Source organism: Neodiprion virginianus, chromosome 3 (genome assembly GCF_021901495.1).
Source record: "Neodiprion virginianus isolate iyNeoVirg1 chromosome 3, iyNeoVirg1.1, whole genome shotgun sequence".
NCBI classification, from domain to species: Eukaryota; Metazoa; Arthropoda; class Insecta; order Hymenoptera; family Diprionidae; genus Neodiprion; species Neodiprion virginianus.
In genome coordinates, this window is record NC_060879.1 from 27,232,477 (window position 1) to 27,244,823 (window position 12,347).

The following is a 12,347-nucleotide window of genomic DNA, read 5'->3' on the forward strand; positions in this document are numbered from 1 at the left end:
GTCACGGCAAAGTGCTTTTTACAGTGACGAAGTTATCGAGAGTCTCCGGGATCGCTCATCTCCAGTCTGGCATAATCTGACTAATTTGTGCATCGTCAGGATGCATTTTCTAGTGTAAAACCCGACCTACTTCACCAGTTCTTGACACAAGTGTAACCGTGTACATCGTTCTATGCGCACACGAAATATGCGGACTTGATTACTTATGGGGCGTTCCAGGCCCATGACCTAAGCTATTTCTCGTTTGATTCTTCCGTTAATATTGTGTAGAGCCTTACAAATAAACGTGATTTTTTCATGATTTAGAGGTTTAATAAACCAGCTTTCTAGTAACCGCACGAATAGTGAAATCACTATTAGTCATAATCGATTTTGACAGAATTTACGCTGGAGTTTTATTACTTTTCTGACAATCTTCTTCAGTCCATTCAACTGTAAGAATTGATTGTATAAATTTCATCGAAATCGATTGTGACTAACAATGAGTTCGCAAGTCACGCAGTAACGCGATTACCCATTTTCTAAGACGTAAATTTTTTAAATCATATTCTTCTGTAGCAGCCTAAAATAGATGAAGAGAATTGAAGTAAGTGAGGGTCAGCCGGCTCAAAATGGCCTGGACTGTCCATAATTATAGGCTGATTAATGCGCGTGAATATAATATACGTGAATACGTAAACATCGTATGACTAGAAAAAATATTTATGTCGCTGTTGCTGTGAGTAGAGCTTTCACGCGTGTTAACATCCATGATATTTACTGTTTCAACAGAAAAAACGAAGCAATAAAAATCACAATCAATCCCCGTCTATCCGAACCCCGGCCGACCGAATTGCTGGCAAACGGTTAGCGAACAACGATACAGTAATTCTAAAGGGGAATCAGGATCAGTATATAAGCCATACATACGTGTATGCGGACATGATACGTCCGTGAGGTAATTCGAAGGCTTATGGCGATGGTGGGCAACAACTGCATGGCACGAGTGTATCGGCGACCAGCTGGAACCCATCGAAACTCGAATTTGGTTATTGTTGTTCGTCGCGGTCGGGGCGCGGCAGCGTTGCCATTAGCTTTCCTCTGCATCCGGGCGGCTTACAACCAGAGGTGCAGACGTCACGAGTGGGGGTGATAACCTAGAAAGAACGTAAAATAAAAGCGTCACAATCTAGAATTTTCAAAGTCTTGCATTTCAAAATACCCAAAGAGTCGAAATGTATGCGCGAACAACGTCAAAATGAATAAGGATATAGTAATTCGAAACACACGCTCGCAAAAAGAAAATTTTTATTTGCTTTAGTCACTTGTAAATAAATTCTAGTCAAAAATCAGTACCCTTGACACAACGGTTTGAATACTGTTGCAATGACTAGAAAGTGTTACGCGAGTAACTATTAAGTATGATTATAGTTGTCAATAGGGTATTTTCTGGTCACTAAAACTTTCAATCCGTTTCTTCAGTTTACTAATTTTCTATTGGTTGTGATAAAAAATGATGATAGTCGAGTACCGCGTAGTAAATATAACTAGAAATTTTTCTCGGCATATTTCTCTCTATGTTTCGATTTTCGACATTCTTAAATTCAGTAAGACAGACTTGAGCGTATTTGAAATCTCGATATCCTCCCACTTCCATATTCTCATACATCTTTCGACACTTTTTCCATTCGCACCCAACGCCCAGCACGGACACAGCATACGTGTACGGACTAGACCAGAGATGATCATCTGCACTAGGGTTTTGCGAAACACGAAATGCGCCGAGATAGCGCAGATTAATGGCGCATTTCATTACCGGATAAAGTGGTGCCTGCGCCCTCGCCTCACCCCAGTTCCGCTTCCAGCCAGCAACACCGGTGGCTCTCGCTCCCGCGATAATAATATGATATTATCTACCTTTATTCTACCGAGGCGTGTCCGGCTATGCAGAATTGTGTGCGTACTAGCAACACTGCAGCGCACGGTAGAGAGCGAGTCCTAAAATGGTCTGTCGCCACCCTCTGACCATTACCAACCTTCAGCCAATCAGAGTCATGACTCGGAACAATGACGAAGTGGCTGGATATGGGTTAAGAATAAAGGGTATGGAATCAATCTGCCTCTGAGCTTTCGATCCTGACCCAAATCATTGAATGGTATCGATGCCGAAGGTGTTGGATGTCACTGGTTACGACCGTGTTATAATATGAACAGAACTGCTTGATTTGTCCTAGAAAATATTGATGGAAATCTTGCTAAAGGCGAAATAAATTTTTGTCTACGAATACTGTCTCACGTTCGATTGTCTAATTTTGAATTACGCGATATCAGGATACCATTAACGGGGAGTCAATGATCAAATGAAACTTGACTCCCTAATGGAATCAACGAAGTAGATTACACTCTAGATCTCCAGAAAGGAAAACAATTCTGCAAGCTGGTCAAGCGGGGTTTAGAATCGTCTGAGATGTCTTACTCGCCGTTCTAGGATAAACAAGTCAGCGATGTTTACGGTCTGAGGGATTCATTCCGTAATTACAGGGTTGCTGCAATGTTTTCTAACAACGTAACCATAGAACGTGCAGTCAAATAAATTGATACCTGCTAATATCTAAGACGAGATAAGGTTACCACGGTGAGTAGTAATTACCGATATTTTGTTGGAAATCGAAACGCAAAGCAAACGAAAGTTGACAAAATTACCTATTGTTTTGAGAATTTTTAATCACAGCCCAATGTTGACTGGAATAATTCCGAATGAAACTGTTACATTGCCCTGACGAAATCACAATTTATCCCAAGCGAATGAGATAAAAAATTCCTCAAGCGCTACTAATAGTGTGCCCATTATCCATCAGAAACAACATCTTACTAATACAAATTCGTTTTTAAAATATTTCCATAGAATACGAAACACTATTTTTAATCAATTCAAAAGTATTATAGGTAAGGTACCGGAATAATAACTTCACTGATCATCGGTATACCACAATAAATCATCCCTCACATGTTTAGCAAAGTGGAGCGTTTGTTAAAATTAATACCTCAAACTGTTGTTTATATTTCTAGGGCTGGAATAATAAGCATTCTCTAGAAAAGATTTGGGCATGTGAAACCGTGCTCGAATCCGCTCAATAACAATCAAAGCGGTTAAGTTACTGATTTCCCAAATGAGTTTTATCAGGATTCTTCTAATTGTAAGCAATTAGTCTTTGCTTAATTGTATCCTGTAATTGGTGAATGGTGAAAAGTTGCGTGTGATCCGATTTTTACGTTCGAAATCTAACAGGAATATTTATTGCATTTTCACCGTTAAAGTCCTTGCTAATGAGTAAGACGCCCCGGTGATTTTGAAATGACAAATTCACGCTGAAAGATTATCCAGGTAAAATTAGCTAGTAATTGAGAAGCGTGCCTTTGAGTCAGGCTATCGAACGAAGCTCCATGGAAACCGTGTTCAAAGCCTCAAGTCTTTCCAACAATTCCAACAAAATTCTAACTCATTCGTCATCGCTCTTGTAGTTCAAACGCGTACCACGTATATTAACCCTCTTCCAATCAGTAACCACCCCAAAAGGCAGAGCTGACACGCGATACCTTCGCTAAGATTCTCCGTACCCTGATTGACGGCTCAATCTCGACGCAAACTGTCTCGTATATGTTATTGGTATGTCAAAAGGTTCGCGAGTGCATTGCAGCTATGCTGAATTGAAAAAGACTGTGCAGTTACGTGTCGTTTCAATGCATACTGATCGTGCGTTCCATGCTTGTATCGGTATAAAAATCGTATCTTGAATTACCTGCTTTGTATTCACGTTGAGTTTACCCGCGTGACACGTTGATGTACCCATCGTAAAAAAAAATCGATGATAGATCATCAAAAAAAAAAAAATCCAGACCATTGCAGTCAGACATCGCTCGCAACGAATGCCGGTAAAAATACATCACAGTTCGTCAATTCAGTCTAGTCGCACCTTTCGCGGGAGTTATTGGGTTTCAATTTGAAATTGCTGCATTTGCTGTAATATTCGCTAACAAATCGAATATTTTTTTATGCCAAATCATTACCGACATGACGTCACCTTGCGACTAAACCGAATAGTCCGAATAGACTGTACCTTAATTTACCGCGATCGAAAAAAAATTACAAAATTAATGAAGAGAATGAAACAAATAGATGACCCAAAGGTGAAGTAACGTCGGTGAATATACGGTATGTACTGAATATATCGTCTACCCGATGTCCAAAAAAATATCTATCTTAAATTAAACGAAACCTATCGCTTGTAAAAAATGTATACCCTGATTTTTTCTTCTCTCCACGTGCATTACGTACCTTCCAGCGTATAGAAGGAGCAACTAAATCACGGTAATAATGTATAATAATAACGAATCGAGGAGGTAAGCCTTACGTTATGGGCCAACGAAGCAATTTATATAAGAAACCGATTTCTGGAGCTCCTTCAGGAGTCCCACACGAGCAGCTCGGATCCGACCACTACGCAGTTGCCATTCGGATACAAGTTCGCCGCTACCACGGTGCGACAGATTCTCAACTGAAACAGCGAATCGTTTGTTCTCCGTCGCACCAACACACCCGTGAGCAAGACGTATAAACGGGCCCCTACATACACCCGGTATTGAAAGCTGCCGGTTATCTACCGCCTCCTTCGATTTTTCGCTCTTTTGGGATAATCGCTCGAATCAATTCAGAGATTCTCTATACGCATCCCAAGCCGAAATTCAGAGGAAGGGGGGTTACATCCATTTTATTCGTAAAGAAATATCGGTTGAATTAAAATCAGTTATATACTCGGAGGCCAGACCTTAGTCGGTCCAATAATTTAAACTGATCTTTCTTTATTGCCTTCGTTCCATCCTCCCTAGCAGTGTTTTGGAAGACTTTTTTCTCCTCGGTATTCGCAATATACTGCACAGCGTGCGACACGTGGTCGGTTATAACTCCGCTGACGTTGTACGGACACGTATTGGCCGCAACGTTCGACTCAAAAACGATCGAGCTTTAACAGTAATAAATACGGAATATGCTCGCACTGATAAACCGGTATAATAACGGTATAAATTCATTACTCGGCCGCTTTAAACTATCCCGTGGCAACTAGACCGTCAAAATCGATTTATTTTACCGTCACCAAGCTATATTCCAGCTCGTACGAATCTTATGGCTAAATTGAGTATGCTGCATGTAAATCTAGAGGCAATATTCCTCATAGTCAATTTCCTTTGCTCAGGACTCTGTCAAGTACAGCGTTAAATCTGGCACTGGAAATAGATCCGGTATATGTATAACTGATATCGAGACGAGCGAGCGAGATGGGTCGTCTTAATTAATTCTCTCCCGTAGCGTCGCTCAACACCTACCACAGAGCTACCGCAATCATTGCTGCACGTTTTAGCGCACCGGAATTCATTCGCGAGATATCTTTCTCTGCCATCATTTCGTCGCAAAAAAAACTTGCGTGGATAATTACGATATTTATCTGCGATCAAATTAGAAGCGAAAAGAGAATACACAGCGTTTAGTACGATACCATCCTTGCAGCTTTCTCAGGCTCTGCTTTACTGCCAAATCGATAACCTTGTTTCCTCGTAAATTCGAAATGAAAAACTAATTCCTGATAAAAGGAATTGGCGACGAAACTGCAGATGCAACTTACGAGAGTCGATATATTCCAAAGAATGGTGTTAAAATTGACCAGAATCGGCCGGTGCGTATTACTGAAGAAAAATTTCCGTGGTCGATTCGAAAATCCAAGATCAAGTAGTACTCGTTATATGACGGAATGATACTAAACATAGTTTGTATCCCACCGTATTAATTCCACACCGAAATTCTTCTTGGAGTGCAAAAATTGCAACCCCTGCGCTACCGGTATCAGAAGGCGAATAAGTGGAAGTAACGTTGTAGGTAACGAGTCTGGAAGCGGCTGATACACGTTGTTACATTACGGTAATCACCTGTGAAATCGGTATAGACGGTGAAGGGCGAGCCGGAGTCGGGGACCTGCACAAATGGTCGAGCCGTGCGTCGAGGGAGCTTCGAGAAAGAGTATGGGGGAAGTGAGTGAGGGAGCTTGCCTAAATTCCATCTAAATTCAAAACAGGACTGAAATTGCCATCAGCAGGCCGCACGCGGCGTGCCGAGCTGACGGTGCAACCGACAATCCAGCGGACCAACGCAACGTCGCCTCGGACCAACGAGCGAAGCGTACCTCCATCCATGCCGCGGTACGGGGTCCGGGTCAAAGGTGAGCAACGCGTTCCGCATGCACCGCACAACTCGACGTTTCTCTAGTTTCGTATTTTCAACCCTCCACCCCGCCCCGCGTATACCCGACACCGTGCCTTTGTCGGCTGGCATCTATGTGGGTACGATATACCGATAAACCTACGTACACTGGGACATGGATAATTTCCGGTGGTTGAGTTTGACTGACGTATATATGCAAGGTGTGTACATACGCGTGACTACGTACAGCGAGGGCAGAAATTCGAACACGTGTTACCTTGTGCAGTTCGAATTATTTTTCAAAATCGCGCGGCGATATTGACGGCGAATAGCTTGGAACCATAAGCTTGATGTGTAGGAGTTACACTTTCAAATCTGCGGTCGATGCGACGATCGTTCAATGCGGCGAGATGAACTCGATCCAAAAATACTACGCGTGACTGTACCGGTCTGTTACATGTCTTATCTTCAACGATATGGCTTGTCAAAGGGGCGTTGAATGTATCTTCTTCGTCAAGAGATGCGATCGCGTGTCAGTCCTGGAATTGTTCGGAACCGTAAGAAACGGAGAGAAGAAAAACAGCAGATTTTGCTAAAGACAGCAGGAGAAAAGAGGGATACGTTACGATATTTGGTAAACATAGCCGTGTCAGCTATATTTTTTACTATAATTAGTGTAGCAGATTGTACGATGCACACGGTGGTTTTCGCTGATGCTACAGTAAATTCGTCGTTTTACGAGGTAAAACTCTTTTTCTGCAGTTTCGAGAAAAAAATTATGCTCTTTTATTCTTTCCGTCTGACCATACTTTTGTCAAACACGACAGTGTGAATAGGAAGCTGCTCAACGAAACGCGAAACTCGAAGCTTTGGCAAAGTCAAGGAATCAGCAGTTACTACGTACGGTCTCAGAATAAAGCAACCGCGCCCGGGAACGGCGTGCCTAAAAATCCGTTCACCGTCGAGCTTCCATAAAGATGAGAAATCAAATCTCTGGTTAGGTACACCAGCTAGCCAATATACACGCATTTTACGCGCTTTCAGCTATAAACTTGAAATGGGTTATCGACGTTGGGGTCGAGATACTTTTACCTTGCAATTCTACCGGCCTCGACGCGTAAATCTTTATGCAAACGAGACTCTGTGCACGGAGAACGAAAGAAAAAATGTCTCGATCACGTAGTCGCACAACGAGCGTGAAATACGCTCGGGTAATAAAATAGCTGTACTCAAAGCTTTATTAGAAAATCTCAAAATGACAAAGGTAATGTCGTATAATCAATCCCATTCATGCTGCTGCGCTTCGGTGTGGATATACCATTGAACGGAGCTACTTAATGTTTCACATGATACATGGCTTTATGTCGGAAAACTAATATGCATGTGCAAAAGAAAGCCCTGCGATCAACGAGCACGAAGGATCTGAAATAAGTGAATTAAAGTGGTAATTTGCCGATGCAACGCCTGGTTGAAAATATAAATTCCCATTACGATATTACTGAGATCCGTATAAAACGTGTGGAATACTGATTACGGCATGAATCCCTTATACGAAATAAATTGCAACCAGGACACGTTGTCGTACGTAGCGTATATTGTATACGCATCAGACGTACAAGGGACGTGCTTAACTGTCTAACATGCGATCTCGATTGTCTCGTAGAACTAACGCGTAGAATCTGCGGTCTCAAATGAAGGGAAGCTGGGCCGTAGCGAGACAAGAGTATTAATTTGGAGTCTGTCTCTCTCTCTCTCTCTCTCTCTCTCTCTCTCTCTCTCTCTCTCTCTCTCTCTCTCTCTCTCTCTCTCTCTCTCTACGTTTCGTTACTGTCTGTGTTCCGACGTGATTTGAACTTGGCGACGAGAGAACGGATTCAGGTACGGAACGATAACGAAAAACGGATCAATTGTTAATCGTCCCGTAGACTTTGCAGTTACACTCGACGACGAGTACTTGACGAAGGCCTATCGAGTGTAGGGGAAAAGTGTTGAGAAACCATTCCCGTTTGCGGGTTGGTGACCAGCGACGAACTGGACCAAAAAATAAAACGTGTCTTTCCTGCCAGTAGCTATTGGTTGATAATTAATGGCCACGTCTCGAGTGAAAAATGTGTTTCATTCGTCCGAAACAACCGGAAATCAATTACGCTGAATTCGAACACTCCGTATTCCCGAGCTGAGCTTACAATCGAAAGTAAGTGACGCGTTGAAGAGCTGCGGGTGCGAGCGCCCCATCGCGTTTAAATTAAAAACGATTACGTTCGAAATTTAAGCACCGAAAGTCTGTACCGATGGATACGATACGTATTTAATTGTCGTGCCATTACGTGAAATCATTTGAATGAAATCGGATAGTAAAAAATGATCGGTACAGGATAGGGTTAAGTACGCAATGCTTAATCTACGTCATTTGAAACGCAGTAAGAATTTGCTGTCTGGATTTTACGGACAACCAAATACCCGTCAACTTTCTTCACCCCCTGTTAAAATAATACCACCTTATGGTTTAAATCATCTATTTATATACTGATTTCGTGACACTATTTTACTGCTGCAATCTGTGGTTATATAGTGCCGAAAAATGAACGTGGTTATACGCTCTGATCAGTAAATTACCTCTCGTAACGAAATGTGCACGATCTTAATTTACTGCAACTATACACTTTAACCAAATAGTAACCTTCTTTATTCATCGTTGGTCATATATTTACAAATAATCTCATGGGATTTCATTCTAACAACAGTCAGCCAAGAGGGACTTTCATTTCTTACAAAATCGTACGCCGATGGTAAATGGCAAATTGGAATACGACAGAAAAATTTACGCTGCAGTTTCAAGGAGTGATTGCATGGCAACATTTATAATACGAGCGATAACATTTGCCTATGATTGCAATTAAGTACCCTTGAAATGTCACGTTACTACCTCAGAGTTTACGACAAATTCATAGAAATACAATTCTGATTGTATTTTTACGGTGAATATTTTGAAATCGCAAAAATATGTATAATAGTTGCAATCGTGTGTACCTGTATTGTTGGTTTTTGATAGTGATCTTCTACATTTTCAACTCGGATAATCTTTACAATTGAGTTCTCCGTTAGTGCTAACTTTAAGTAAGACACCTCTTGACGCACAGTTCCGTTGCCCAAGCTGACGCTTCAACACATCGTATATTCCATCAAATTGAATTCTGCTAACACGTGAAACTGTGCAGAAAATTGTTATCTCGAAATAAAATTTAATACCGTTTTTATGAATACCAAAATGCATCTACCGTTGTTGGTTCAGCGGCGAAATGCAATCCGTGTAAATATGTGAAAGTTGTAGAGAATAAGTGAACAAAAAAAGGAGTCAAGTCCCTTCGATGCATAGAATTATCTTTGCACAAAAACACTCATTCAAAACAAATTGACGCATTTAATTTCCTAATGCACCTACAATCATAAATAAAATTTAATTGAACCATTTTTATGGTTTCTTTATGAGTTTCAAGGGATTCTTTCAATTACGAGACGAAGTTAGTTCTTGACGTTTAATAATATACGAGGAAGCGTTGGTAGCATTGAATGCACATTTAAAGTGAAAAGCCATTCCGACAGAAGTATAATATATGTATGTAACTAACGAGTCACCGAAGAGACAAATCATGTCAATTGTTACAATTAATTACTATAATAGGATTGTAGGATTATAAAACGAGTTTCTTCTATCCTGCAAATTACACAAGTATAGGTACTTCATATATTACACTGTATGGCGGAAATGATCCTTTTTTGTCGACGTATAATCTTTCACCGGAGTGTATTTAATAAACTTTGAATATCACGAAACGAGGTGAACGACGACGGTCTTGAAACCTAGATCAGTCAACTGTCAGACAAAGTTTGAATACCTCAAAGTTTTCGCACTAAAATCTGAACAACCTCGGCATGTAAAGATTAACCTGGAAGTTAGCTTTATAAGGAAGGAAGTTTGCTCCAAAGTCTCTCGAAATTAAAATACTCAGATGTGAATCGCATCGCGTTTCCTACTTTTGAACGATCTTTTGTGCCACTTAACGTCCTACCCCACAAGAAAGACTCGTCTAGTTATATGTGCCGAAAATACTTAATAAACTTGAATTGGAATTCTCCCTCGTCCCAGGACTTCGTAACTTCATTACTTTGATGTTTTATGCATTACATGGCCCATATTGCATTAGTTTGGTACATGATTTAATTTGGAAATGTATAAAAGGTCGCAGGAATGTCAGCCTCAACTTCTACCGCGAAATTAATTTGAAAAAAATTAATATAAAAATGTATATATGGATGCCTACGGTGAAGTTATTATACAAATCCAAGACCCGAGCATTACGCAAATTATGTCCATCGCTTTACTCGTCCAAGTTATATATATATTTTTTAATATATATATTTCAGCGGTTAAATCAATACCCACAATTTTTGAATTCATACAACTTCGTCGTAATGGTTATACGAGGCTCTAAAAACTTTAAAGAACGATCAACTTTAAATATCGTCATACAAATTACAGATTACAGATTTTAGTACATGAATTTATTACGCTCTGTACAAACTCTGGATAGCGTATTGACATAACAATCGCAAGACTGACTAACAAGAAGTCATCTCAAAAAAGTGAGAAGAGTTACTTTCATACCCAAAAAATAGTGACTCAAAAATAACTGATTAGAATTAATTATTGCACAGTAATTAAACGACTAGAGCTACCACAACGTTATACATCTCATCAGAAATAGCCCTATTTTCAATTATGACAAGTGAGCAGTAACTCTGATTTCTGAATTTATTATCCTTTCTGGCGAAACGTTCAGATTCAGAAACAATGAACGCAGTATGATCACAGTTGATTTTCCGAAATCAATCTGAAGCTGATTTTCTTGCTTAAAATACTAGAATACTTGACAAACAAAATCTTCTCTATTGGGTACCACCTGGCAAAAAAAAATATGGAAACAAATTTTTCTACGTACGAAACTCAATTACGACCGAAGAGGTGACTCAAGTGACCGTATTTTGAAAAAAGTGCCAAAAATTGACTAATAGTGAGAAAAGTGACTGACTGGAAATGAAAATGTGCGCGAGTAATTATTTCACCTTCGATCAATTGCGGGTTGTTTACTTTAGGTAAAAGTAAAAATTAAAATGTTCACCTAGTAACGATTCAAATGAAGACATCAAGAAACGTTTGGCAAAGGCGATAAATTTGGATGAGATGAACATTATATATATATATATATTATATTATATATATATAATATTCATAATATATACATGTATCCGCGCACGATGTAAATTCTATTCAATTTTGTATTGACTTGGAAATTTGGAAGGCAGCGTCCCGTTAGCCGACAAGAAATAATGTTCCCATCTTTTTTGCATTTCTATAAGGTGCTTGCGATGATTATTCGCTTGACTCGAAAACGCTCCCCTCTCTCTTGGCTGCGCATAAAATATCAAGTCTTATTACAATAATCCTGGAGAAACTGTTTCCGGATGGCGTAGTAACGCGAGGGATTTCGAGGGTCCGTTATTATGAATTAATGATCATTCGCGTCGGTGTTGTGACAACAGACTTGACCGAATTTCCGGCGTTGTAAGAGCTAGACGCCGTATATAAATCGAATGGTCCGCAATGAGACCTCAATTTGTCTTCGACTGATAAGGGAATGTTTCCAGTTAGCAAAAGCCGTCCGCCTCGTTCGCAGCATTAAATCTCGGTCTCCGTCGAAACACTGCTTAATCTACATAACACGCGTATTCCTGAGTCTCCTCTAATTAGCGGTCTGCGTAACGAGGTTTACCGGCCTCGTCCCAAGTTTAATAACGCCCAGCCAGTGCAGGACTATTCGAAATTAATTATCGAAATAAACGTTATATTGGATCATGTTGTGGTTTACTCACCCGCGACCCTCTCCTACAGGAACACCGTGTCGCGCCTATAATATTACATATTTACACACAGGCGATTTAACAAAAAAAAAAAAAAATACGAACCACAGGCTGACGACACTGGGGTTGCAGATTAAAACCGAATAATTAATTGGTGATTTTTCCAGGGTGGCTACTAGCTTTCAAAACTTTTTCTAAG

The 12,347-nt window shown here is 40.3% G+C and overlaps 1 protein-coding gene across 2 annotated transcripts in view; it reads right to left on the reverse strand.

The window, feature by feature from the left end:
• The window catches only part of LOC124300740 (ATP-dependent helicase brm), an 83,754-nt gene that overhangs the window by 40,303 nt on the left and 31,104 nt on the right, over window positions 1-12,347 (reverse strand). For both annotated transcript variants that reach the window (XM_046755079.1, XM_046755078.1), the window contains exon 21: window positions 910-1,136. In XM_046755079.1, the coding sequence (XP_046611035.1) occupies window positions 1,117-1,136 (20 nt within the window). In that variant the 3' untranslated portion in view covers window positions 910-1,116. The remainder of the gene's footprint in view (window positions 1-909; window positions 1,137-12,347) is intronic.